The sequence below is a fragment of the Echeneis naucrates genome, chromosome 21 (genome assembly GCF_900963305.1).
Source record: "Echeneis naucrates chromosome 21, fEcheNa1.1, whole genome shotgun sequence".
Classification (NCBI taxonomy): Eukaryota; Metazoa; Chordata; class Actinopteri; order Carangiformes; family Echeneidae; genus Echeneis; species Echeneis naucrates.
Genome location: NC_042531.1, coordinates 3,389,495 through 3,417,176, shown reverse-complemented (window position 1 = coordinate 3,417,176; position 27,682 = coordinate 3,389,495). Strand labels below are relative to the sequence as shown.

General features: G+C 42.2%; 3 protein-coding genes across 4 annotated transcripts; all 3 read right to left on the bottom strand.

The window, feature by feature from the left end:
• Positions 1–352: 352 nt before the first annotated feature.
• Positions 353–6,344, bottom strand: LOC115061835 (uncharacterized). The gene is made up of 2 exons (XM_029530355.1): positions 6,104–6,344; positions 353–5,532 (listed from the first exon to the last, which is right to left on the bottom strand). The coding sequence occupies exons 1-2, from the start codon at positions 6,279–6,281 to the stop codon at positions 4,190–4,192; spliced, it is 1,521 nt and encodes a 506-aa protein (XP_029386215.1). The 5' UTR covers positions 6,282–6,344; the 3' UTR covers positions 353–4,189.
• Positions 6,345–7,175: 831 nt separating this feature from the next.
• Positions 7,176–12,004, bottom strand: ska3 (spindle and kinetochore associated complex subunit 3). Of its 2 annotated transcripts, none has more exons than XM_029530716.1 (11): positions 11,804–12,004; positions 11,660–11,721; positions 11,074–11,242; positions 10,386–10,845; positions 9,757–9,815; positions 9,217–9,422; positions 8,914–9,120; positions 8,597–8,785; positions 8,280–8,365; positions 7,841–7,968; positions 7,176–7,510 (listed from the first exon to the last, which is right to left on the bottom strand). In XM_029530716.1, exons 1-11 carry the CDS (start codon positions 11,913–11,915, stop codon positions 7,353–7,355), a joined length of 1,836 nt encoding a protein of 611 aa, XP_029386576.1. In that variant the 5' UTR covers positions 11,916–12,004; the 3' UTR covers positions 7,176–7,352. The 2 variants fall into 2 exon arrangements, with proteins under 2 accessions (XP_029386576.1, XP_029386577.1); XM_029530717.1 differs by having other exon boundaries at positions 9,217–9,419.
• Positions 12,005–21,913: 9,909 nt separating this feature from the next.
• On the bottom strand, positions 21,914–27,032 carry hcn5 (hyperpolarization activated cyclic nucleotide-gated potassium channel 5). The gene is made up of 7 exons (XM_029530749.1): positions 26,848–27,032; positions 25,682–25,868; positions 24,948–25,052; positions 24,629–24,766; positions 23,080–23,241; positions 22,158–22,251; positions 21,914–22,074 (listed from the first exon to the last, which is right to left on the bottom strand). The coding sequence occupies exons 1-7, from the start codon at positions 27,030–27,032 to the stop codon at positions 21,914–21,916; spliced, it is 1,032 nt and encodes a 343-aa protein (XP_029386609.1).
• Positions 27,033–27,682: the final 650 nt, after the last annotated feature.

Here is a 27,682-nt window from a genome sequence, read left to right as displayed (position 1 = left end):
CACATTACACTGTGTTCTTTTTCTAAAAGGACTATAAAAACATAAAGTTTTCCTTTATAATTATCCACAGACACAAATGAGAAATTTACGGTTTTAATTATGACGTGACAAAAGCAGCACTAACTGTTCATATCTGAAATGGAATAAAAGACGCATCAAAGTCATTTTTCTTTCAGTATTAATCAGTAGCAGAGTAATTTCTGTAGAGTGAAAAAAAAAAAAACAAGAGAAAATCTAAGTGTGTTTTTAGAAGAGTGGGACTCTACAGAAAGTTTGACGTGATTCTAATGGCACAAATGGAAAAAGAAAGCTGATGAAAGTGGATGCTCTTTGCATCAGATGTAGTAACAGGAGGCTGCAGCAGAGTGAGAGCTCTTTCCTTTTCCTCCTCTCTGACCGCACATATTCCAGGCGGGGCTTCCTCCAAAGCATTTCTCTGATAAATGAAAAAAATCCTCATACATTACTCAGTCACTCCTCTCTGGCTTTGGGAAGGAATCTTTACCAACGAGCCAAAGGCCATGAATCAGTGTGAAGGCAAATAAAAGGTCTATTCTCTGTTATCATAATGTCAAACACATGGAGCAGAGCGGGGACACACAGCACTTCAACACCTGAAGGCACAAACAGACACACTAAAGGAGGAGAAGAAGCCTCGGCAGCATTTTCCAAACGTTTAATTTTCAGTTACAGAGGCAAATCATGAAGGAAAACTGAAGGAATTAAACCTTTAGAGGTCACACATCGTGGAGGCACATGCACTCATAACAACAAAAGGCAAACAGGCAGAAATAGAAGTGTAGAGATGATTGATCAAAAACAGGATTAAGGTTCACATCAGATACAGATTGTCTCTGCACAGGTTTCATTACAAGTTTTAATTATATCAGAGTTGATGGAAAGTGAACCGCTGATTAATGTCCCTTATAATTAAAAAACAGACTGGAATAATTGTGAAAGGAATTCAATTGTCAGTCGAGCTGTACTAATAGAAGTCAGGCGGCCCTTCTCCTCCAGTTTAACTCTCAGGATCCTCACGGGCATTTTTGACTTTTCACAGCCAACAAATCATCCACCCAACGGGATCTAATGAATATAAGAAAGGCTAAAGGTGAGACCGGAGACATTACTGAGTTATGATCAGCTGAGCCAGGCCGAGGCTGCTGGGAGAAATCCAAAGATTCACTGAGCACGACCTCGATGTCCCGTTAACATCCAACCACTGCGTGTCATTAACTTTCTCTCACCAGTTATTTGTGTTTTCCTCAATGTCGCTCGTCTGCAGGAGCCAAACGTTCCCCCCATTACTCGACTGTCATCATCATAATTATCATTATGATTGTTAGTGATTGGTTAATATAATAGCAATGTAACAACCAGTCTGACAGTGCTCGAAGACAACAGCAGTCATTCCTGCTCTCCCATTTCTCCCCAACAGCTCGCCCAGAGTCTCGGTGTGAGCTGTCCTGTTTCTCTGTTTAATACTGTAACGTCTCGGCCCCATCATGTTAAATAAAAATGAACTTCATTGATTCAGTGCTGCTATTTGACTGGTCTCCTCTGATAACCATTCTCTGCAGGAAGTGGTGAACTTCATGCTTTTAGAGGCAGCCAAAATAATAAATCAAAATCAGATCCAAAGTCATAGTTTTTCATGACAATGTATGAGGACCACTTTTTTAAAAAATTACTTTGTTTAAATGCCATGCAATCACCAGAATTAAAACCGATTTCAGGTTCTTCAATGTATTCCTGCTGATAAACGCCACGTTTCTGTTTGGTTTGGACTAAACGGACGACTTAACATTAGCAGTGACAAACCTGAAAAAGGGAGCAATAAAACATCACAGGTGGAGAGAAGACGAGTTTGATGTACTTAATGAATCCCAAGAGCAGGGAGGACACAGCTAGGAGGGGGAAGAGGAGGAAGAGGGCGGCATCCAGGAGTTTGAGAACAGAAGGCACATTCCACGTTTGGGGTACCACAACATGCCTTTCTGCACCCATGAACCCAATACAAAGCAACACCTGGCACCGACTGGTTTCGTGTCAGCCATCTCCTTTTTCAATGATTAATGCTTCAAACCTTCTATTTAAGAGCCAAGTCATTATTCTTGTGAGACGTGGCATCATTTGGAGTTCATACAATCAGGAACAATGTACAACAGCAATGAAGGAATTTCTTAGTGTTTACACACTCACAGAAAGCTAAGTGAATAAGGATAAAAGACGCTTTATACTTGAGTGGTGACTGTTTACACACATTTAACGTTGTCACCAAACCAGAAAAGGGTCTATGATTCAAAAATAAATATCCGTACAAAACACAGGCTGAGCTGTAACGGCAGCACCAGCTTTACAAACTAAGGCACCAGCAATGCAGGACAACAGAAGACGCATTTCAACAAGCAGGGTCTCGCTTCACGCAGCTAATGAGATGTTTTCCTGGAAATACACATTATATAAAAACACACCTTTCAGAATATATGACTACATGTAAACCCATATCTGATGACTATTAAAAGCATAAAAGAAAAACACATTTAAGCCTCCAGCCTTGTACTCGACACAGACACATTTCTGTGGTATGTACTCATGGGTTCAACATGGTTACAATCAATTAGAAGAGAAGAGGCCGAACAAACCCGAGGAGAATTAATCTGTCACAAATTAAAGGTACATTATCCGAACCGAAGCTAATCTGAACAAACTGCTCATCGAACCTCGTCAACAGCTCTTCAGTTTCTAACAGAAGGAGCACTGATTGGCCTTTGGAAAATCTTCCCAAAGGACATTTCTTCCAGTCACTTGTAATGATCCTTTGATTCAGTGCGACTGGAAAAAATCGTAGCAGCATGTAAACTAGATCAGCGCTAAATTCCATCACACAAATTCAAGCCAATTAAAATCATTTTCTTTGTGAGACAGCAGAGAACATGTCTTGCTCCCTGAAACAAACCTGGAAACTTGGGTCAGACAACACTTTCCTGACCTTCCTCACCAGAACAAAGAGCTTTTTTTTTTTTTTTTTTTAGAAATCTCTAACTTTGTCTTGAGTATGAAGGCCTGTTCATTTTGGAGAGACTGAATTTAATTATATATATTAAACAATGAAAACATTTTTGTGGCACAAATGTTGTTTAACAGCAGTGTGGGGTGGTAAATATTGACATCATTTTTAATTATACAGCCCAGATTGAAGAACTGAGTGGACAAGAATCCACCTGGCCTAACACAGAGAATCCTGTTTATCTTCTGTAGTCCACTTCAGTAAGTTTCTGCAGGGAGGGCTGTTTATTCTGTGTGAAAATCATCACCAACAACGAGGCCCAGTTAAAGAGAACATCTGCTGTTCCATCATGTGCGGTCAACCAGGAAGAGGTTGTCAAAAACCAAAAGAAATAAGCTGTGAGAACACAGCACATAGACGCGAGAGTTTGCCTGTTAAGTGTTAAAACTCTACCTGGCTGGAAATAATGTGCGTAACAACACCAAAATACTGCTTCTCCATCAAAACCCACAATAATCAGGACATGTTTCTGCCCCTGCAAGGGGAACAGGCAGAAGAGACTCTTATCCAGGAGCTGCATAACCAAGCATGCTGTTCTTGTTATCTTAACACGTTGTATATTTTTGATATCGAGTGTGCTGTTCTTGATTTACAAGCAGGGAAAAGACTCCTGATTTAACCAAGAAACCTTTTTCCACTACAGAGGAGAAAGCAATCCAAAGTAAAGTCAGCTGCTGTAAAGAGAAACCTGCAGACGCCAGCATGGCACAGAGCTTGTCTTAGAGGGAACTGAAGTGTATGTGCCACAGTATTTACAAATACTCACAAAGATCAGTTTAAAAATAGTTCTCAATCAAAACCTAAATCATGAAATAACAATTTCTCCCTTTGTTGCAATTCCTTGTCAGTTGAGTTGCATAACTTAATGACATCACATCTTAGCAATGTACTTTCTGGACTTGGGAGAAGTGCTCCTATTTCCAAGTATGAAGTGGCCCAGATAACAGAGAGTCACACACATAACGAGTGAGAATTAAAAGTCTAAATGAATTATTCTGCAGTAATCACCGTACTGTTGACACAGGGATCTAGTGGAAGAGCATGGAATAAGGTCCAAAGCAGTAAAGGGAACTTAAGTGGCTGATCAGCATTAAGGAGCACTAGGCATTTCTGTATGATTCACTCTAGCGGAGCAGCAGAGATGCACAGGTTGTTTAAGGCACAGGCAACTTGCACAATCTTATCAAAGGTTGAGAGGTTCGACGTGCGCTCTGGGGCCGTGGTGAAGGGGCTCTCAACGGGGCCCGTGAGCATGGCGTACCTCTGCTTCACCATGGAGATCACCCTCTCCACATGCCTCTGCACACTCACTGTCTCAGAGGAAACATCAGCCAGTGGTGAGTCTTCCGAGCTGCCAGCGATTTTAAAAAGGGCTCCACGGGCGGCCACAGAATCTGCAATGTCCAGATTGCGACTGGCCAAGACAATGTCACCTGGGAGAAGCTTGCACAGAAACCCGCAGCCCTCAGCGAGGCTCTTGTCGCTGACGTTTCCCAGGACACCTCTGGACACAAAGGTGACCACACCTTGAGGAGCAACACCAATCAGATACTTTAACACATTATAACTTGTTCCCATCCCCTGAGACGTTGACACCTCCCTCTGCTGCTGCTGCTGGTTGCCCCGAGAAACAGACTCCTCAAAAGGCACCGTGAAACAGTCTATGATAACAGCACAGTCAGGGTGGGAGGTGCGGAGAGCTGCAGGCAGGTTTTTCCGGAGTTCGGCTCTAGAGGGCCAAAAGACAGCCGTCGGCACCAGAGTGGAGGACATGATGTTGACCATTCGATGCACTGTTCTGGTTACTGTGCCAACTTTCACGCCAAAGCGGTAGGCCAGGTCTTGATTGCGGAGGTCCAGACGGAGTCGCATCAGTGTCAGCAGCAGCTGCTGGAACTTGGAGAGCTTGACGTTCTTCATCCCATCCATGTGAGGGGCCAGCAGCCACATGACTGTTTCCAAGACAAAGTAATTGGGTAAGCCAGTGTAAAACTTTACTTTCTCTGCATCGTTCCTCAAGGAGTTCTCAGAGAGGGACATTTTCTCCACAGACTCCCTGAGAGCCTGGTTCTCCTTTTTCAGGGCTTTCAGGATGTCGTCAAAATTAACCTGCACGTCTGATGTCTGTGCAAACTTTCCCTTCTTGTTGTCACTCGCAGATTCATCATCGTCGTCGTCATCGTCATCCTCTTCGTCGTCATCAGTGCTGATGGAGGAGGACGCGCCGTCCTCCACGCTGGCCTCCTGCTCTCTCTCCTCAGGATGCCCTTCCAGGGCCCGCTCCCCCACCACAGACCTGCCCTGGCCCTGGAGGAACAACAAAGCGTTGGCCGCCTCCACACGGGCTTCCTGCTTGTCCAGGATCTCTAAGGCACCTGGCTCCTTCATCTCCGGTGATAAGGGAGCTGTCGTGAACACTGAGGGAACATAATCTGGTGACCGTGGATTTTTTACCTGTTTACCTGCATGTAGAAAAAGGGGAGGTGATAAAAGAAAATCTGAAAATGTGGAAAAAATGAAAGTTTGCTTATGTCCAAGTCAGTACAGTCTTCCCACTGCGGTTTTCTTAGCTCTGTCTGAAAATCAAGGAGCTGTTTTTCAGATAAAAATCTTCGACAATTCTTCTTCAGAGATCAGCTGGATATCTTAGGTTGAACAAAACAAGACAGCTGAAGATGTAAACTTGGACTGTGGGAGACTGTTACCGGCATTATTTTATTATTTTAGGGGGCCTTTAAATGGAAACTTAATTTTCAGTTTTATAAATGACAAAAAAACAATCACTAAGTTGTTTTTTGTATACATTTTTGAAATAAATGAAATTAATATGTAATGATTCACATGTTAAATTAACATCATTCAAACTAATTTATTTTCCTTTTTTACAAAAGGTCTATCTGTTAGTAAAAATGAATCGATAATGAGCATCGATTAAAGTGGAAGGAAAAACAACTGCGTGGCTCCCTGATTACAGCAAACATTAAAGTTAAGCACATGCTGATGGATCCCGCTGACCGACGGACGTTTATTTACCTGAGATGAAGTGAGTACTACACAGCCGGCTGCCGTCGTTCGGCACCCAGCCCTCCCGGTTCACCGCCGCGATCCACCGCTGCTTCCTCTCCGGGTCCCGGGGGAAACGGTAGAAAGATAAGCTGGTGCCCGGTGTCCTTCTGTTCCTGCAGCCGGCCACCACACACGTGTGAACCATAGTAAGGCCACGGAGGAGCGTGGAGGTGTGCGCTGCTGTTCTGCTGGCTGTTTTGACTCCCAAAATGGCGGACGACGAGAGGGGCGGAAAAAAAAAACTGTAGTAACGTCATTAACGGTCGTTTGCATGCCGCGATCTGATTGGATGCGCTCCGAGGCTACGTCACTAAAATAGGAGCTTCACTCACGCGGGGCTACAACGACGCTAACGGTTAGCCATGTTAGCTAATGAATGTAAACACGGCGGTGAAAAAAAGACAACAACAAAAACAAATAATTATTTGAATTATCGTTTTTTAAAAAGAAAGGACGGACAACAGGAAGTCACCGCTGGATTTAATGTTTGAGTACTAATTATTTAATGTAACGATAAAAGTGGCTTTTAGCATCGGCAGACTGGTTTACTGCTGTTAGCATCGGTGACAACATGGCAGTCATGAGGTTAGTCTTCCTCCTTTAGGTCACATCTACCACATTATCAAACTCCAGCGTGGCCTTCAGTGTGCACAGGTAAAGGATTACTGTGGTAGTCCGGGCCCGGGGCAAAAGGCATGTAAACCCCCCCCCAAATAAAACATTGTCGTTTTGTCTCTTTGTTGGTTGTTTTGCAGTTGTGGATTGCTTTTGGGGCTGTTTTCAATGTGAATGTGTATTTTTTTTAAATAGTGTTGTGTCTCCTTGTTTCCATTTTGCATCTATTTTAAGTTAGTTTTTTTTTTTATTGTTTCTCTGATCACTTTGGACTGATTCATCCATATCTGCTAAAAAATATATACATCTGGGTGTTTTTTTGACCTACAGCTCTGAAATCAGGCTCAGTTTTGGGCAGCTTTGTGGCAATATTGTAAAATATATGCAGTGACAAAGAGGTAAATTGGACCCTTAATGATTAGTGTCACGATTTATTATGTACAAGTCAGTTTATATTCAGGTCCATCGAGTGCAAATTACAGACCAGTTGAGCATCAGAACTATTTACACACACACACAAAAAAAGCAGGTCTGGAGAGTCTGGATGAGACTTGATTTCAGCTCCAAATCAGACATCTGCTAATTATCCAGGCAACTTTTATTATGTTTTCATGCATATCTTGAAAACAGTCTTGTTTTTTGCTTCCTTCACAACATCCAGCCTCTTGAGCTCAGTTAGACAGAGGATGTACACGGGGGTCTTGGTTCCAACATTGGTAATCTTCTTCAGTTCTTCCATGTGGAACTCAGTCTTCTCTCCTGCAGAGGGAGACAGAGAACAACAATAAATTTGAGGTACCAGACTAATTGTGTGTCTGTCTGTTCTTTGTTCCTATGATCATCCATTAATATAAATCCAGTGAATGTCAGTTTCTAATCTATCTTATGCACAGTACTGCCCAAAGGTTTTACGTCCCTTATCACAGATTAAAATGTTTTCAAATACATTCTACAATAAGCCAAACATACAGCCAGGCATTAAGAACTACACAAATGAGTCCCTCATCGGATGGTCTGCCCCCCACTTTGGTAATATGATGGTTATTATTCACTGTTCACTTTAGATGCTGATGACTTAACCGTACTGACCGGGCAAGTCTGCTGTAAATTTGTTGATTTTGTTAACTGCCTGGTTGAGATTGTGCAGCGTCATCTGCTTCAGGTAGCTGGGTAAGCTCTGGAACTCGTTCTCCGACACCACCGGCAGAATTGCAGCTCTGTGGGAAAGAACATCTTAAATCTTAATCAAAAACAGATTTGGGAATAAGTGGTGGTGGTGGTTTCCAACCAGTGGGCCCACTGGTGGTTGGGGAAAGTATTGCAATAAAAAATGTAAACTATAGACATTGCTATAAACTAGAATTATATTTAAAACTCCTTCCATTGTTTATATTTTGCATTAAGGTTCATCAATGTGATGATTGTGAAAAACTGAATAGTTGGTTAGCAACAGATAATATTAAAAGGGTAGCAAGTCCAGAAATAGGAGGTTGATAAACAAACTTGATGAAGGCTTTGCCACCCTCACCTAAAGCTTGTCTTTGTTGTTTTCTCTGGATTTTCTTTCTGCACATAGGTCACATCAGCCTTTTTCAACTGAGCCTGGGACACAAGCTACAAAAGACAAGACATTTGCGAAAAGGGCACACAAGAAGCACAAGACAGGAAGGCTGAATGTTTCCATATCACGTACAGTTTTGACATTCTGAATAAGTCAAAATGATTTAAAGTGATAAAATAAAACCAAAGACTCATTTGGAGGCGAGGAAATCAAAATTTTCAGCAATGTAAAACATCTATAGTTAATCAGACAGGATGTGTTTTTATTGGGCCCAAACAACCTACTTTACAGATGTCCTGTGTAATAGAGCTGAGGTCGGGCATCTCTGGGGTGGTGGGCTCTTCGTAGTCCATCCTGATGCGAGGTGTCCCCAAACTGAAATCTTGCGTGGGGCCGTCCAGCTCCAGACTTTTGACAGTAGGCTCCTTGCTCACTTTCTCCTGACCACAAATCTTTGGGATTTTTGCACTTCTCTGGGAGGTAAACATTAAACCAAAGTTTATGAGCTCCTTTTATCACTGCTTCAGCAAATCCTCAGCTTTGGTCACAGGGCTACCGTTGGGTTTATGAATCATTAAATAAAATAATATCTTTTTCTTACAGTTTGTAGAGAGTTTCCAAGAACAGACTCCAGGGTTGGCATTTCCGGCAGCTGCTTGTCCTCCACACCCAGGATGGATATCTCTGGCACATTGTAGTCCCAGTCGTGTTTGGAGCTGGCTGCTCCATCATGGGTGGGTGTTACAAGTTTGAAGGCGTAACTGTTGTCCTCTCCCTGCACGTCGACCTGCTCAGGCTGCTGTACACTCTGTGAAAACACACAAATGAGCACAAGATGAGGAAAATAAATGTCAGTCATGTTAAATATAATATATAAATGTTACACACATATACACCTTTATACCTTTTTGTTGCTGACAAGCCATTTCATGTATGGGGTTTTAAATGCTGGCACCTCAGGGGTGGTAGGCAAGTGTCCAGGGTGACCGGGTGATTCTGGGTCACCACTGACTGCCAAAGGCAGGCAGGAGTTTCCACTTGACTTTTTGATTTTGAATCCCGGTGTACAAATCACTGGTGGTTCAGGGGACTCCAAGTTCAAGTTCTCTGCTGGTGGCAATGATGACAAAACCTTTATTTCAGTGCTCTATTTTGTCAAAATGATTTAATATGAGAGAAGGTGCCACCAAAAAGTCTACGTTCTTACATTAGCATTATTAAAAGCAGCTAGAATAAAATATTGAGTCGAAGTTGCTAAGGGCAAGAGACTCATAATTAAGTAAAAAATGATTTCATGTAAGCCAAGTTGTTGTAACGTTACAAATTTGGACACAATCAGGTCTATTAAGCTGACAATGAGGAAAATGAATAGTGGGAGACAAAACAGGAAAGCAGGAAAAGCCAAAGGTATCAGTCATTGTAGATTGTGGTCATAGATGATTACCGTTGATGTGTAAGCTCTCCTTTAAAGAGTCCATCGGTGGTAGAGGTTTGTCTTGTGGGCTGTCAAAACAGAGGACACTGACGGTTAACTGATACTAATAACTTAAATAATAGCTTTATTTATATAAAGATAAAGTGCTGCATAGAAAAGCAAAAAAGTAATAAAAGACACAAAGTGTTAATTAACAAGACAAGAATAACCAGAGAGAGAGACAAATGTGTGGGTGAACTGATAAAACAATAAGGAAATAACACAAAAGTAAAACCCAATGATTCAAATAGCAATTTAAAAGCTGTCTTAAAAAGGTGTCTTAAAAAGGGGCAGCAGCTCATCACGCCCGATCTCCTCAAGCCAGCAGTCACTTGGTTTGTAGTTGAGACTTTGAGACAGGTTGAGATTGAGAAACTGGGATTTCAACCAGTTTGGTCATAAAGGGAGATCGGTTCTGAAACGTAATAAAATGCCAAAAAGACACGGGTAACTGGTGAAAGGAGTCTTTGTTGGATCTGCTGTGCTCACATTTTTTTAGAACCATTTTAGAATCAAGCTCAGAGTCATTTTGAATGAAGAACTTTTTGAGAGAGGTACGCATAAACAGAGATCATGTAATCTATATTCTATTATTCTACCTTCGGGGCTTTCCAATGTTTTTCCTGAACAGATCCATCGTAAATTCGTTGTTCAGGCACATGGTGTGCTCTGAGATGCCAAAGTCATGCATCTGGGGTGTCTGAAGCTCCTCATCATCCATCCGTAGGACACGTTTGGGAGTTATGGGCATGGGTGGTGGTGCAGGTGTGTTGAGTGAGGGTTGGGGGAGGATCATTTCAGGCATAGGAGGCACTTCAGAGCACCACTGTGTCCCAGCCAGAGTTCTTTTCAGCTGTACCTCAGACAAGCCAAAATCAGAGAGCTGTGGGGTCCGCAGCACGTCAGTAAAAGGCGGCAGCCCCATTTTCACACATTGATCTCCATCCTCCCCCTGGCCTCCCTCCTCCTCCTCCTCTTCTTCTTCTTCTTCTCCTGCTGAGTTGGCTTCATTCTCATCAGCTTCTTTATCTCCTGCCTCTAACCGTTGATCCTTGCCCTCTGTGTAAGGGGAACCACAACAAAAAGACATTTTCAGTTCAGTTTCCTGAAGGAAATAGTCAAGAACAGTACTGTCACTTGCTTTGCCGTGCACATAAAAAACACACACGTTTTCATTTGTGTGTATTTATTATTGTTGTATTTTTTTGTCATCTAAATGTCTGACTATTCTATGTATCCTTCATGTCATGTTTATTTGTATTGTAAACTAATAGAAGTAGTACTTACTGGTTGTTGGAGTGTCTTTGGGAGCCTCATACCCGTATTTCTCCCACTGTCCCTTCAGTATCTGGATGTCCTTGGTGACCTTCTGCTGCATCACTATGCTGGCCTTAAGGAAGTTGTTCATCTCGTTCTCCCGTGTTTTCTGCTTAGCCAACTCACCCTGGATCTCCTCCTGCATTAAGAAAGACCTGTGTCCATGAGTGCATTCAATTTAAAGCTCCACGTGATCCAGATATATTTTTTTTAAACAAAACTGACGTACTATTAAGATGGTGTGTCAGAAAGTGGCTGAACAATACAGTTATAATTTTTATTTTTATGAATTCAAATCCCTGATTATAATGAATGAGAAAACGTCTAACCATCACAGATACCTATTTTTCACTTTCTGCCTAAGTAACTTAACTATGTAGCTTCCTGTAATGCATCCACTTGTAATTAACCAATCAAAACCATTTTCTAAATAAAATATTCAGTTGCAGTTGATTTGTTTGGGCCTTTTAACTGAATGCATCTATTGTCACCACACATTTTTACATTGACGGTGTAGTGTTTGGATTATCTGATGTGAAGAACTTGTTTCTCCAACCTTCAGAGTTCCCACTTCACAGTTCAGCTTGTGAAACGCTCTCATCGATCTGCTGCTGCTTTCTGAAATCAGGAGAAACTCGTTTATTTCGTCTTCGTAATATTCTAAAACTCATATTTGTTGTTATTTTGAAGTTCGTTCAACCTTCGTCGTCGTCGTTGCGGTTTTCAAACAACTGTTGGAGCTCGGCCGTTTCTGACTCCAAAGTCAGCGCCAGTTTTCTCAGTTTGGAGAAAAAAGCGGACGTCGGGTTCATTTCGACTAAAGATTTTTATGCAGATATTCATGAAATTTGACAAACGGACCTTCTGACTTCTGACAGGATCAACAACTTCTTCAGTTTTGGCGCGTCTGCTTCTTCCGGCTTTAACCGGAAACGTCTTCTTCTTCTTCTGCTGCTGCTGCTGCTCAGTGTCGCCCCCTGTGTTCAGTTTAATCATCATACACACGATATTCACATACAGTAAGCAGACAGTTTCATTAATTGAATTAAATTATCACATTTAACAGCTCAAATATTATAATTTTTGTATAACTCCACAGAACCTGATGAGTCTGCCCACTGACTTACTGTTCCATCTGCAGAGTAAGACGTTTATTTTTGTTTCTACGGACTTCAGGTTATGCTGTGTGCTCTGGTGAAGAATCTACCTCATCCACAAATCGATATGAGCTCAGATGAATCCACATTTGAAGAGTGCAAAAGGTGCAGTGGAAGAAATTGTGAATAAACTTTTGGAACCCTGTAAAAGAAACGTGTCTTTCACTAAGACAGATCATGAGTTAGACATTATAGTCTGAATTTTTTCATGAATCAGTTTTTCTGATTTACTTAGTCGTGTTCAGTGAGAGCAGGAGGTGTGTTAACATCTTATCACATTTCGTGGCTGTTAAGCAGTGAGTATAAATATTGGACAGTCTGTGAAGGTCAGTAAAAACCTGCTGACAGACAGCGGTGAGGTGCAGAGGTTTCTGGTTTGGCCTAATTGGTTTTCTACAAGAGTGCAGAGATTTCGACTATTTCTAATCATTTCTTACATAAGGAATTACTGGTTTGGAGTGCATTGATTAACATTCTCAACAGCAAATTTATCAACAGAAAGCTCAGCAGCCATGGCGATGTTTGGGAAGGTTTTGGAGCCAGTGGGCTATATGCAAACTGTGAGGTGAGTTCTACTTTGAATATGAACAGCATGAGGTCCTGCAGGTCCTTCTCGTATGTGGACCTGTGTGTGTGTGTGTGTGTGTGTGTGTGTGTGTGTGTCTGTGTGTGTGTGTGTGTGTGTTACTCAGGGTCCTGGTTCAGGGTATCTGCTCCTACCTGGGCGGAAGTGCCACAGTGGAGGAGACTGAATTGGCCAAAAAGAACCTGGACCACATTGATCAGGAGCTGGGAGCATCGGGACAAGGCCTGCTGGAAGACCGGGACGTCCACCAGCTGGAAGACGACCTGGCTGTTGTCTACTACCAGCTGGGAGCCGCGGTGAGGAAACTGTTTATACAGTATACATTCATAGTTCACACGTTCTTAATTAATACATACAGTTATGTTGATGAAGCCGGTTATTTGTCTTTGGAGGACAGTTTAATCATATTTATGATGTGTATTAAGAATATATAGATGCTGGGATCAGAGTTTTGACCTCTGCCAGTTTCAGTGAAACTGTCCTTGAACCGCCTTGAGAGCAACTTCCTTACTGTTTCGAACAGTCTCAGCCAGCTGGACAAAAAAAGGATAAAGGGTTTGATGTCAGTAATAGAATTACATTTGTTACCGTACCAGAGAAAGGCTGAAACCCAAGATTCTTTCTTTTCACAAAAAAATAACAGAAGTCCCAGAGGAGCTGACCTACTATAGGAGAGTCACAAGCAGCCTGCCAGCTTTCTCCACATCAATGCTTAACTCTAAACGCATCATGCTAATTTTATTATGTAAATGTAGATATGTGACTAGATTTATGACTGAAGCATCCGTTTAGTTGTGCCAGCCTGATTATCTTTTATTTTCTGTTTAATTGTTAAAAACGCTAATAGGACCTGTTTTCTTTCACTACGTATCCCACTGGAGTGATAATATGAAAATGTGAGAGCTCATTAACAAGAAGAAGGGATAAGGCAATCTAAGTTTAAAAAAAAAAAAGTGGAACAGCTGGTGGAGGATTAAATTCTGCTCAAATTAGTGCATGTCTTTGGCATCTGCATTTGTCATTTGCATGTCCTCTTGCTCAAAATAAACTTATATTACACTTTGGGTCCCCTTTTTTTACCGACAGTGAAATTGTGTGGTGAAGTTTGTTGTTTCATTTAGAATGAAATCACCTATTAATAGTTAAAATTGATAAATAAGGTGGAGAATCAGTCTTAACACTGTCCTTTAAGTACAACAGAATGAGCCCAAAACTGACTTCATTTATTTTGGATGGAGTCTTGCAGACAGTTTGGATGTTTGAGACAAATAATCCAACATATTTAACAGAAATAAACACCACACAGAGATGACCACAAAGGTGAAAACATAATTTCTCCTCCCTGCTTGCTCCAGGTGAGGGCCCAGTCAGAGTTCACCAAGAAGGAGACGGAGGTGTTCCTGCAGTATGTGCAGGACTACCGCCTGGAGAGGCAGCTGACGGCGCTTTACAACCGTCTGATGGGCGTGTCGGCGCTGACCGACCAGCCCACCCTGCTGGAAGAGCTCATACTGACCCGCAAGCCCAAACGCTGGGAGCTGAGGGAGTTCTGTGTCAAGGTGGGTGGAGGGCTGGGGAGGCCCTGTGTTGAGCTCATCTCCCTGCAGGGGTCATTAAAGTTTCATTTTGTCTTTCTTCTTTCACGCTCCTGATTTAACGGCAGCAGGAGGAAGCCTGAGGTGACACAGCAATCCAACATCGTCATGTACACAAATGTAGGAGGGAATAAAAGTGACAAAACTGCAGATCTGTCATCGGTATACATTCCCACTTCATTAGCAGCACATCCCAGACTTAGGAATCACTTTCAGATGGCATTTCATCAAAACAATGCAAATATTCTTAATCTCAAACCCATAAGATAAAAAGCATCGGGAGGAAACAGCTGTACAGGATTAAAAATTCAGTTTCCAGACCAAAAAGATAAATGTAACAGAAAAACATTGAGGCCCTGCGAAGAATGAAGCATGCTGCATCTATCTTCTCGGTATGAAAATTAACTGAATATTTAATGCAGCAGAGATGTAACCCTCTGTTGTTCTTTCTTGTGAGCTGAGTTGGCAAGTTCCTTTTGCCCAGGACTGAGTTTTTTCATCCACTAAAATGAGCATCAGCACAGTGCGGGGACGGCTGAGGAGTTAAAATTAAAACCAAAATACTTCATAATCATGACATAACTGCAATATCACAAGTGTGAGAGCATCCTCAAAAAACTAATTTTACTCTTTCACCTTATGATCAGAGTTCTCTCTCACACTTCCACGGCTTAAAGCAAAAGTAAACTATTTGATTCTTATTCTAAATACAAAATAGAAAATAAATAACCAAAAGGCTCTCTTCTATCCACTTATTCTAAGTCCTTTGTCTGTTCTGGTGCAGGCAGCCGGACACGGCTAGGTTAATTGGATAATTGGTTGAGTAATGGACCGGGCTAATGCAAAATACGGCGCCCCCCCTAAAGTGAACCAGACCAAACTAGCCCGGTGGCGGCACCCCTCCAGAGACCGGGCCGAGACTAAACCAGACTAGACCAGAGAATATGTACCAGGAAAAAACGGAACGAGTCACCCAGTGAGATGAAAAAGGGACAGAATTTAATGTACTATTAATTATTTCACGGTCCTGTTGCTTCATGAAGTTATTTTCTCTGTCGAACTCACCCATTGAAGTTTGACCACCGATCCTTCGCTAAGCCCGCCCCCCTTGGTTACTGTTGCTATCATCAATAACTTGACGATCCATTGCATTTAAGCTCTTGTTTTAATGAAAAGGTCCCCGTGTCCGTTGGTCCATCTGTCTGCCTGCTCTCTAATGAGCGTCCAGTCTGAGAGGAAACGGTCCTCAGACACCGAAGCAGTAACAGGTTTGCTTGTTATGCAGGAGTAATTATGAAGACACGCATTGAATGCACACGAGACGTGAGCGCATTTTAAAGGCAGTGTAAGGACTACATTAAGTGGCAGTTTGTTTGTCACTGTTCAAAGAGTTCTTAGTCCATTTTTGACTAACTGTGGGGCTTCGGGGTGTGAGGGAGTCGTAACGCTGAAGTAATTCCTGCTTGAAATTGGTGCTGAAGGAACAATCTGTTCACGCTCTGCTCTTTTCAAGGACCTGTCTGCAACGTGACCCGATTTGCATCAGAGCAGAGAGTAGGATAAAAGCCCGGTGCAATGACTCGCTGAATTTGCCCTCACGTGGCAGTCTAAGTGAATCTCAGTGAAATTGCCTGACAAAGTACTCGATGAAAGGAACCCAACGTCGTCCTGCGTAACGAGCCGAGGAGTCCGCAGGCAGCAGCAGTGCAACGATCAAAGGTGCCGCAGCTGGAACGGGTCAGGATGACTTTGTCGAGCAAAGGAGTCGCATTTATTTCTTTAACCTTGGAAAACTAATCATGTATAAACATGTTGGGGGTGATAAGGTATGAGTCGTGCTGGAGTTTCTCTTCTGCTAAGTCAAAGGAACCAAAGAAGAAGGCCTGCACTTTAAACAGGATCTGAGATCACTCAATGATCTGCTCCTCTAACGGTAGCTCGTGTTTTTGTGACATCAGCAACATTTATTTTCGTTATTATTTTGAGGGAAGAGGTTGGAAAGTGCTGCTGGGCCGCATGTTCAACGAGCCTCCTTTCTGCTGTAACAATGAGATCTGAAAAGTCTTTTTGAGTCATCCCAGATGGGTTGGTGTCCTGCTGAAGACAATGAGCCGTTTAAAGTCTGATTTCAATACACGCTACACTGGACAAATGTGACTGCAACGTCTCATTTTCACTGGCAGACATGGAAAAGAGCTGTTAAAGTCATGTTATAGTGTTGGGCACAGCTGCTTCTTTGCTGATGGGATGTTAGTTTTAGAACTTGAAACTTCCTCTTGGATTCTGCCCCCCCTCCATCCAGATAGACATTAGACTGAGTCAGCAAAACAAACAACAAAACATAATGATGGCCCTGAAGCTATCACAGTTATAACTAAGCAGAAAAAACAGAAGGTACGGTGGTCTGGTTTTCTGGTGTTTCCTTCGTCATTGTCATCCTTTTCTTTGAAACTCCTCTTCCTCCAAGCAACAATTTTGTTATCAGTTTGTAGTTCATCAGGAACTATTAAAGGCCTGTTAAAAGACTTCAGTCTCATGTTTCCTCCAACAGGTGAATTTTGTCCTGGGCACCGGTCTGCTGTGTCTCTTCACGCAGGCTTCTCTGACGGGCAGAGATCAGGCTCTGCTGATGAAGACCTGGTCCGACCGCATGGGCGCCCTCTACAGGAAGATGAAGAACACGGGCGGCCGCTGCTTGGGATACTTCCTGGAGCAGGCGGAGGAGGACATTCGGCATCAGCTCCACGATGCCGTGCAGAACCGAGCACCCCCTGAGGAGGCGGCCTCCAGCATCCTGAAGACCCTGGAGAAGAACTACGACTGGCTGCGCTGGGCGGTGATGCTCCACCCCAGCATGGGGTCTTTGGAGGAAGACGAGAAGGAAGAGAAGGACGAAGAGGACAAGGAGAAAGAGGAACAAAAGGAAGGTGCCCCACCAGAACAGAGGCCCAACAATTTCCTGTCTGTGGCTTCTGAAGCTCCCATTCCTCATGTGATGGCGTGCTACCGTGACGCACCCGCTTCACTGGACAAGAGCCGCATCCACCAGCTCATCGTGGACCTGGAGTGGAAGATCCCCAACCCGCCTCCTGAGGTGTATGCGTCCATCGAGGAGGACCCGGGCAGGGCGCGGCGCTACCTGGCCTCCCGCATGCTGAAGAAGCTGCAGGAGGGGCTGGGATCTGGCGTGGCCGTCCACGTGGTGCCGGGACGGATGGAAATGAAGTGCAACTTCCCGCCAGCCTCCTACTACCTCTACGAGTACAAACACCGGCTGGCCTCGGGCACCGTGTGTGTTTTTGGATGAAGGGGAAACGGGGAGGAAACAACCAGCTGTTCCCACACAGATGTTTCAGAATCATTTTACAGTATCTGCTTTCTCATTGTTGCTCTCACACCGGCATTAATTTGTTTTTTGCAATATTACGTTCAAATAAATGTAATTTTAGAGAAAAGGAAAAAAATAAATATAGAGTTGTTCTTCATAACAACTTGGTTCATCCATAGAAATGTTCTTTTCTTCCTGATACTGACCATCATCCCAACATGTCTATAATCAAACACCATAAACACACGGATCCATCCTGCTTTATCCCAATAACTGAAGTAGTGGTGCTGTAACGGCGTGTGGATATTTTCTCAGCACACTTTGGGTGCCTTAGTGCCAATTGGACATCATTTAAAAGCCACAGCCTTCCTGAAGTTTGTTAATGACCGTGTCCTTCTCTTTCTGACTGGAGTGTACTGTCTTCCAATGGCGACCCCTAACCGTAACCTCATGTCATGTGTGGCCGAGGTTAAATGGTTTTCAAACAATGACAGATAGACGAAATTCATAGAATATTCATTTTATTATTATCATTTGACTGTCAGTAATAAAAAAAATAAATCTAGGCATAAATATAATGTCCTACATAAGATAATACCTTTCATTCTGTACATGTCCACTTTTTGATGGAGGAAAAATTCCTGACATTTCGCTAACAGCTAACGTTACATTTCTACTAGAAATCAATTCTTCTTTGCTGCTATAAAACAGTCGTAACCGCACAAGACAACTTCCAGTTTAGGCGAAGAAGAATTGATTTCTGGGAAGACTGAAGCCTTTCTCAAAGTTTGTAAATAAATTACATGGTATTACTTCAGTTCATAGACTAGCATAGTATTTTTATCTTGTATTGGAGGCATTTCTGATGCTCGTATTGGTATGGGAGCAGCCTTCAATGTCAGGATGATAACGTTTGACAGCAGCTCAACAAACACTCAATTTTCTACTGCTGACATAAATCGGAGAGAGAAGAGACACCAAAACGTAGACAGCGTATAGTCAGATTAACTTAAGGCCATTTGAAGGTATAACCAAAGACCAATGTTGACCCAGAGCTGGTTAAAGAGCAACAGATATTTCAACAGGCGTGTAGCCATTTTATAGTTTGCTTTTGTTCAAATAATTTTAGCTAACCAAACATTGTCTGCCATTTTCTGTCCCTCAATCTCTGGTTCAGAAATGCTGACATGTTTGCTACTTTCAGCAGTTTATTTTGTGGATATAATGTTGATAGAAATCACGGCCAAAAAAATGAAATCAAGGGCTCAAACTGAATGAAACCAGAAAGACCCATAGATACTTTTTAATTTAATTCTCATGTTGCTTCTAAGACATGCATTGACTTTGGAAACATCAATACTAAACTGCATCATCAAGGAAGCAGAGATGAAAGGTTCGACCCGTCTTGGTTGAGGTTATTGTTTATTGCTGATAACTGATGATTTAAAGGACAGAATAAACACTTAAAAGTGTCCGTCTAATCGATCACTGAGTGTCCAACTCACGTCCACATGAGCAATCGGCGACAGTCGTACTACCCATGACACGATGGCGTAACTTGTCTGGGAAATTTCAGTAGCTCGTTTCTTTTTCTTCCAGTAAAAGAAGTCCGAGTTCTGTTTTTGGTGTTACACAAGTCCACCATCAGAGTTGAGCTGAACCATTTTCTCTAAGTCCTTCCTGACATCTGGGAAGCCCTCCAGCACCTCCCGAAAGTCCTTACAGGACAGAGAGAAGCACTGGCAGTCGGTCAGCGCCTTCACTGTGGCCAGATGTTTGCCTTTGGTCAGCACGCATGACTCTGTTGTGCACACAGAGGGAACCACAAGAGCGTGGTTAATGAGTGAGTAAACTCTAATGACAGGGATGAGCTCCGACAATTAATCCTAAATTAAATAACCAGACTTAGCTGAGTTGTTTCGGGAAGCCTGCTTAGCTCTAAACGCTGCTGAGGTTTCCTGCCAAAAAGATTAGGACCTGTTCCCACTTAAACCCTGAGAATTAAATAAATCCTCCAAATTAGAAAAGATAGATTTATTCACTTTAGTTTGACAGGGTTTTTTTTGCTGACCTGTCTTAAGAGAGGGTTTGCAGAAAAGTCTAGTGTGTCAATAGTGAGGAGTGATTCGTAAACTTCCAAAAACAACATTAAACCAAAAATCTACATCAAGAACTAGATTTGAATCACAAGCAGTTGCTTAATTACTTTTCTGTCCCCACCTGTTCAAGCCCCTTGTAAAAAACTGCCCTTATATACACAATAACTCAATATATAATGAAATATTCTTGGAAAACTGCCCAGCAGTGCAGATAGATTTGGTTTTATTTGTCCAAGTTTTTGAAGTAACTGCCAGAAAGAATTTTTCCCACTGCCATGGAGGGAAGCAGGATTTTGTTTGGGGAGCTGACAGCACCAAAAAATGACACAAGTGATATCTTTTCCTTTCAAACATGATCCCTGTTACTGTGGATAATCCACAGAACGAGCTGTCAGCTGTTCCTTTGCTAGAACCAGTGAAAACTGTTCACACTGAGCTCTGTGGATTATCCAGCGCGTGGCCGTTACCCGTTTCAATGAGAAGGGAAAGTGACATGGAGCTGCCGCTGTCTAACCTCTGTTGTTTATTTCAGTGACCTGAATGTGTTCAACAACACAGTAGAAACACAAATGAGCTGGTAGCACTTTGTGTTATTTCTGCTCACTCATTGTGTTCATTATGTAACAACAACAGTGTACCTACTGTACTTTTCATGTGATGCAATCCGTTTGATTTACAGTTCATTTAGCTGAGTTGAAAAACACATTCTGGTGTGTAAACACCACTCAGGTGAATGTTCCTTCACTTCCTTCTTTAAATGTTTTGCCTTGAAGTCACTTTTCACATCACTGAGTGGTGTTCCAGATTTCCAAATATAAGAGTAAGTCCAACCTACCGCCAAAGAAGTCTCCGTCACACAGTTCCCTCTCGTAGGAATCAGTTTCCATGAAGACCTGGCCGTGGTCGATGAAGAACATGCGGTCACCCGGGACGTTCTGTTGGACAATGACGTCTCCCTCCTGGAAAACCTCGTACTCCAGTTTGGGGAGAACGGCGCTGATGAAGTTTTCATCTCTGTTCTGAAACATGGGCACTTTTCTCAACAGCCGGCTGCACATCACCGTTAGGATTTGCTGAAAACAAAATGCAAATTATTATTAAAGCATTTTTGAATTACAAGGAAGAAATAATCAAGTTGAGTGACAGAGAGGAGTAATTGATATAATAAGGCTGGTGTGGAATTAAAATTTCAGTTGTGTGAGGAAACAAATCTAAAATATTAAACAATCATTGCGTTTCCTCACCACACTGCCATTGTAAGTGTCCTAATTATGATCCATTTCATCACTCTGCACAAGTCTGACTCTACTACATTACTATTGTGGAGAAATCATTGGCTGTAAATCTGCAAAACAAAAATAATTCACTGCTTCTTTCTTTGTGTTTGGACTGGAGTTCAAACATTCACATCGAATAATTGCATGTTAATTATAGTGGATCTGGTGAAACAGTATTCAGAGTGAGGCTCAGAGGTATCTTCACTGTGGAGGAACAGTAACTTCATACTGTGCAGGTATCAGTATTGGATGAATTAAAACGGTGCAGCCTGTAGTTCAAACCTCTTTCAGAGCTGAGGACACATTGTCCATGACGTCCTTCTCATCAAACCACTTCCCTCCGTAGCGAGCCTGGTAGTAGTTGCTGATACGAAGCTGCAGTTCAGGCGGGAGCTTCATGAAGGCCATGTAATGCTCCAAACGGCTCATCTGTGGACCGAACTTCATGTCATTTTATTATTCAAGGGAATAACAAAATATTAAATTCAAAATAATTCAAAATAAATAAAAATAAAAGTATTCATTTCAATCAACGAACTTAAATAATTAAAAGATGAGATTACTGCAAATGTTTGTGTGGTATTATAATTCATTTGAACTCTATCTTAAAACACATTTTTATTTTATACCACATGCTTTATTTTATGATTTGGCTTTTATTTAGTTTCCCTGTGTGAAGCATTCTGGTTTTTTGTGCTGTGGAAATAAAAATCATTTCTGTTGCTATGAAATGATTTTGAGGTGAAACTGTCAACTTGTTTCTTGTTTCTATGCTCCTAAGTGACTGTCACCCATGAGGACCTTGCTCTTGTACTCCTTGGCCGCGGGGTCAATGTTGGCGATCATGGCTGTGGCGTTGGCCACGAGGACGGTGTACATCAGACAGCCGGACACCATGCTGACCATGACAATCCACATCTCCACGTAATCTGAGGGAAGAAGCTCATTCATGAATTGTGTTGTTCTATTTCTATCCAAGGAAGCAGATTTAATAAACCTGAATAGTTCCCACTTGTTGGAGCGTCCATGGAGCCATAAGAGAGAGCAATCATCTGGGACAGAGCTCGAAAAACCCCCCATGAGTACTTCACGATCACTGTGGCATTCTGGAAGAAATTGTTCCATCGTCAGTGGCGTTGTTTTCAGATCTGGGCCAAATTTCGTACGTCAGATTAATATCAGGCATTCTCAACAGTGTCACAGAGATGGTTAGTGGTTAACTTTGGGTTTGTTTATACAATGTGAGATGAACCAACAAATGATACCTGCAAATAAAATAATAAAACAGCAAGAACAGAAAAAAATACAAATATTACAGTGAGGCTAAAGAAATACTATTTAAAAGTGCAGGATTTACTAGGACTAGGAGTTTTTTGGTTTTCTTTCTTTGTTTGTTTGTTTTTTTTCTTTGTTGTCTGATAATGCACAAACTACTATGAATTTGGGATAATAAAATGAGTAATGTCAGACAGTTTCAGACAAAGGCGGGAGAAAGGAGGAGAAAAGCAGTTCATGTCAGATGACGCTAATCTGACTGATATGTTTAGCATAAATAATCACAGGAAATATTTAACAGTGTGGGGATTATTATTCCAATAGAAGACATCAGAGGGTTTGGATTTTATTTCCTATTATCATCACAAAGCCTCCTTGTGTCAGAGGAAGATCTAATAACAATCTATTGATTGTTATTATTTGTAAAGTCTTTCATCTGTCAGGTTGATGTGCGAATGACTCAGACACTGCAGTGATCTGATTGGTCAGCAGTTAGGAGGTTTGGTTTTGATCTTATCAATCGGTGTGCAGCTTCATAATTTACACAAAACTAGAGCTAGTAGTGGAAGTTCAGTATATTTAATTTTGTTATTTTTCCATATTTTTCTTTCAACCACCATCCGTCATCATTCACGCTGATTTTGTGAAGTGAGCTTTACCATCAGGTTTTCTTTGCGGACCCAGCAGTCAGTGGGAAACTCCTCCAGCATGGGCACAAAGTACTGGATGCAGCCGTTCCAGTGACACAGCAGGAAAATCATCATGAACAAAGACAAGATGCGGAAGAACAGGCGGACCACCTCCAGGTTCGCATTTGACACCTTTCACGAAGTGATGACATAAGACAAGAGAGCATGAACCATCTAATTACAGTTGTATGCAGAGTTGCTGTATATTAAAGTATACACTCACTCATTGGCACACAGCAACAATCAATGAAAATATCTCTTTATGGAAAGACAGAATGTAAAGTGTATAAGTTATAGTAACTCAATACCTTTAAAAGTAGAGAAAATTTCAAACAAAACAGCATATAACCAGGGTTTTATTTATTCTGTAGATCTGAGATTTCTCATCGTGACTTTGACTTTAAAAACAGATTATTCTGCTTTATGAATTTGGCAGTCATCTCTGTTGGCAAACATGAGAACGTCCTATTTACCAAAGTCAGTGCTGAGATCTGGGAAGACAACGGCGTCTCTAAAACAACGTCCACCAGGACAAAAGAGACACGCAGAGAGATGCTGTTAGGCCAGATGACACAAACCACTCCATTCAGAGGCAAAGGTGAGTGCAGCTGACACGTCCAGGAGGTTTCTTTAGAACTGACAGCCTGGCTTTGTGGAGAAATTCATTTATTCATCTGGACGCAATGCAATGCAATTTGGGAAAATCTAAATTAATTGGAGGTCCAAGAAATAAAAAGGAAGCTGCAGACCCTCCTAACACACAGATTTAGGTTATAATAAACCACAAAGGGAGAGCCAAGCCTGGACCGTGACTGGACCGTGTGATTCAGATGGAGGTAGGTCAGGAAGGACCTGGCACCGAACTGTTCTGGACAAGCTAACTAAGATTAACTTAAACCGGGGGAGGGGGTTAAACATGCTGGCAGAGATGGGGAGCAGTGGAGGGATGTCACTGTGACCTACATGGGCCCCGAGGAATGAGAGGGGATTAAGCATATAACAAGATTTATTTGTGTGAAAATAATAAATCAATCGGTGAGGACAGAAAGCAGTTACTTCAACTTCCAAAAAGAGAGGCTGCAGTGACCACCATGACACGTAAACATACACCGGATAATATTTAATTTTAGAATATTTCAGCTACTTATGTCAGATTAAAGGCTACACACAAATTCCAGACAACATGCATAATGCCAAATCAAGAGATACATTATGTTTGAGTTGACTATGCACATGACCAATTTTCCCTCCCTTCACTTTTCTCCAGCGCACTGTTGTTGGTGCTCCTAAAGTTTGACTTTGTGACTTCACAAAAAAATCTAACTTTGCTAAAAATAAAAAGTAATACAATTTTTGATCGATGAGCAATGAGCCAGCTCTCTTTTTACAAATGACATTGTAAGAGGCCAAAGTCAGATTTGAAATCGGAGCCCGGTCTGGTAGGGTGTCTGCAGGCGGGAGAAAAGGTTGATTGAGTTTCAGAAGAGAGCTCTGAGGCCTGTCAAGAGATTCAACTCACTTTCTCCACTTCGTTGAAGAACCTGACAAGTCTGGAAACTCGAGCGAGTCGGATCAGGCTGAGGATCCGCACAAACATCAGTATCCTCATCATCTTGTTAGTCTTGGAGGGGTTGTCATCGTTGTGGTACTGCAAGTCCTGGAACAGTCAAAATAAAGATGATATTTACTGTGATTATTATCATATTTATGATATTTAATCATATTACCATAGTGCCGTTAGTGCAGAGTAGGTTTCTAAATATAAACCATGAACAAAATAATGCTGTTTTGTGAAGAGAAAAATGCACACTTTGCTGCTTCAACACACTCATTATTACCGCAAACAGCAGAATGTAGCCGATTGGGAAAGCAGCGATAATGTCCGGTATGAACCATGTCCTCAGGTAACTGACTCGGATCCGTTTGATATCCAGAATAGCTTCCTGAGAAAGAGAGCAGAGCAGCAGATTGAGCAGATGGATGAAGACGCTGTGCAGCACGTGCCACAGATCAGATGTATAATTTAACACTTGAACTGAACCAATATTTTGGGAGTTTGTCCAGAATGAACAGAAACACTGATGCCAGATGATATAAGCAGCAGTCCTCAAAGAAATTTTGAATTAATTTGACAGCGTGGTCGATTTGTTACTGAAGCATATGCAGGAATATTTCAAACAGAAGTCAACTGAGAATAAATCTGGCAAAAACAGATGCTCATGTGGTCCAGAGCAAACACCAAAGACGGGAGAACATCACAGATGGCCCATTTGTGATTGGCATGACAGAAGTCACATAGCATGAGCAGATGAAAACAAACAGGATATAGTCTGTTTAATACTTAATTGGAAATGTTATACATCTCATTTATCCAATACAATAATCTCTGTTATAAAATCAAACAGCAAGTGCCAGTTTCTCCAATGTCCAGGAGATGAGGGGTGTTTGTTAATCTAGCCTTTCGTGTATTGAGTAGATTAGAAATGGGGCAGAGATGGATTGTATGTGCTTGTCTGTGCGGGGATTATATCCCTCCAGATTGTGTCTGAAAATAGAGTACAGCCACTCTCACCTCCCCGTCCTCTGTTATGATGCCCATCCGAAAATTCAGAGCCACGTCGATCAGGAACAGCGTGTCTGAGAACACATTAAATCCTTCCCATGCCAGTCCGCTGTTTCCATCCAAAAAAGCTATCTCCATGGGAATCCCAATCAGGTTCAGAAACGTGATGGCCATCATGCACATGATGTAGTAACTCCTACATCAGGGGAAGCATCACAAAAACGTGTTACCATGTGTGACTCTTGACTACTCCTCAGATCATTGTTTTCATGTAGGTCAGATGTGAAGAAGTCTCAGTTTGTTTGCCAGAAGGACTCATTACACAGTTGAGCTGCAGCCACTAAGGCAAGCTCATTTTCTGTCCCCTGAATGTCCAGGCTCAAATAGCTCTTGTTTCTAATCTCAATTGTTTCATTCCTTCTCTGTTTTCACTCCATCTGATCGCCTTACACACTAATAACAACAATACTGCATGGATAATGCAAAACCAGGCATCTATGAAAACATGCTCTTAAATCTGCCATTTGATCCATCTGGTTTTATCCCTGCCTTTAATCCTCCACTAGTATCCTTAATTGCACCTCACAGAGTACTGAGAGCGATGAGAAACTGAATTTTCCTTAAACAATGTCCAGCCTTTAGTTGATGGGACACTTTCTCTGTACATCTTACACCAGCGACACTGCCTCTCTTTCTATTTCTCTTTAAACATCAGCAAAAGGGTCCAAAATCATTATTATAATCAACTGTTGTATTGTTGAATAATAGTTCAAACAAATGTATGCAATGCGTATAAAATTGTGGAGGGCAGGAATTTATTATCTTCATAAATAGTTAATCTGCTGATTATTTAGTTCATTCTATAAAATAAGAAAAACCCAGGGTGATGTAATCAAGATGCTTGTGTTCTCTCAACAAGCAGCAAATCTGCAAAACTAAGAAGCAGGATGGTGAAAACGTTGCTGATTCTTCTCTGTTACACAGTAATTACTTAAATGAAGGACGAATAGTTTCTGCTCTAATATGGAGGAAAATAATAAGATGATGTGAAGTAACCCCCAAGACCAAAATGAACTAATCACAAAAACTTGCTTAAACTACCCAACAATCATACTGAACGTGGGGGAATAGTGTCAGTGCAGTGCTGGCCTGAATCTATCAGATATATAAAATACCTCATGAGGCTGAAAGGGTGAATGACAAAGACTCCGCTTTCCAGCTGTCGGATGCACTCCTTCTCCACGGCCATTTCGCTGCCGTACACGTAAAGCGACTGTCGGTTCAGCTGCGGGAGAAGCAGTGCTCTCCATCCACAGGTGGCCATGGTGCATCCCACGGCGGGACTTTTCAGCTTCTCCATGGCTGAACTTTGGTGCCCTCTGATCAGCCGAACGCGCAGGCCATCCTCCCCCTGCTGCTGCTTCTTCTCCTCTGGACGAGTGGAGTCTGACTCTTACCAGTCCTGACCTCCCCTCGTGGTCACAAGGTAATTTTCCATCAAGGCTCTCAACCTCAGGGCTTATTGAGGCTGTGTGGAGCGAGGCGAGTGGATACCCGCCTTTCTGCTCCCTCCCTCCCTCTCTGCCTCCCTCTCCGTCAGCCTCTCTCTATTTCTGCCCCCACCCAACCCCTCCACTTCTTTTCTTTTTCTCCCAGCTCATCAACTATTCAGTATCTGTGTCTCATCCCCACATGAATCAAGTCATGTCAAGAGGGTAAGGTCCAGCTCACATTAATACTGAAGACAATGGCGTGTGTGTGTGTGTGTGTGTGCGTGTGTCTGAGGGACCACAGTTATTGTCATGTGAACTAGACATCTGGCAGCGTGTGCAGGGACAAGTTCAGTCCCGGCCATGTAATTAAACACTGTACTGTGTTACCTGATGCGGTATATATGCTCGAGACCATGTCAGTGGGTGAATTACTGGCAACTTCGTGCGTGACAAGAGTTGTGTAATAACGTGAGGGACGTTTTCTGAGATAACTGCTTTTTGAGAGTATTTAAGGGTA

What these genes read in the sequence shown, in the direction of transcription:
- ska3 (XM_029530716.1), bottom strand. Translation starts at nt 11,915, where the DNA reads ATGAACCCGACGTCCGCTTTTTTCTCCAAACTGAGAAAACTGGCGCTG. An exon ending in CAAAGACACTCCAACAACCA is followed by an intron (nt 10,846 to 11,073) that starts GTAAGTACTACT and finishes CCCCTTACACAG; the next exon opens with AGGGCAAGGATCAACGGTTA. An exon ending in ATTTACAGCAGACTTGCCCG is followed by an intron (nt 7,511 to 7,840) that starts GTCAGTACGGTT and finishes CTCCCTCTGCAG; the next exon opens with GAGAGAAGACTGAGTTCCAC.
- LOC115061835 (XM_029530355.1), bottom strand. Translation starts at nt 6,281, where the DNA reads ATGGTTCACACGTGTGTGGTGGCCGGCTGCAGGAACAGAAGGACACCG. An exon ending in TAGTACTCACTTCATCTCAG is followed by an intron (nt 5,533 to 6,103) that starts GTAAATAAACGT and finishes TTCTACATGCAG; the next exon opens with GTAAACAGGTAAAAAATCCA.
- hcn5 (XM_029530749.1), bottom strand. Translation starts at nt 27,032, where the DNA reads ATGGAGAAGCTGAAAAGTCCCGCCGTGGGATGCACCATGGCCACCTGT. An exon ending in CACCCTTTCAGCCTCATGAG is followed by an intron (nt 25,869 to 26,847) that starts GTATTTTATATA and finishes CCCCTGATGTAG; the next exon opens with GAGTTACTACATCATGTGCA. An exon ending in TCTTCAACGAAGTGGAGAAA is followed by an intron (nt 23,242 to 24,628) that starts GTGAGTTGAATC and finishes ACTTCGTGAAAG; the next exon opens with GTGTCAAATGCGAACCTGGA.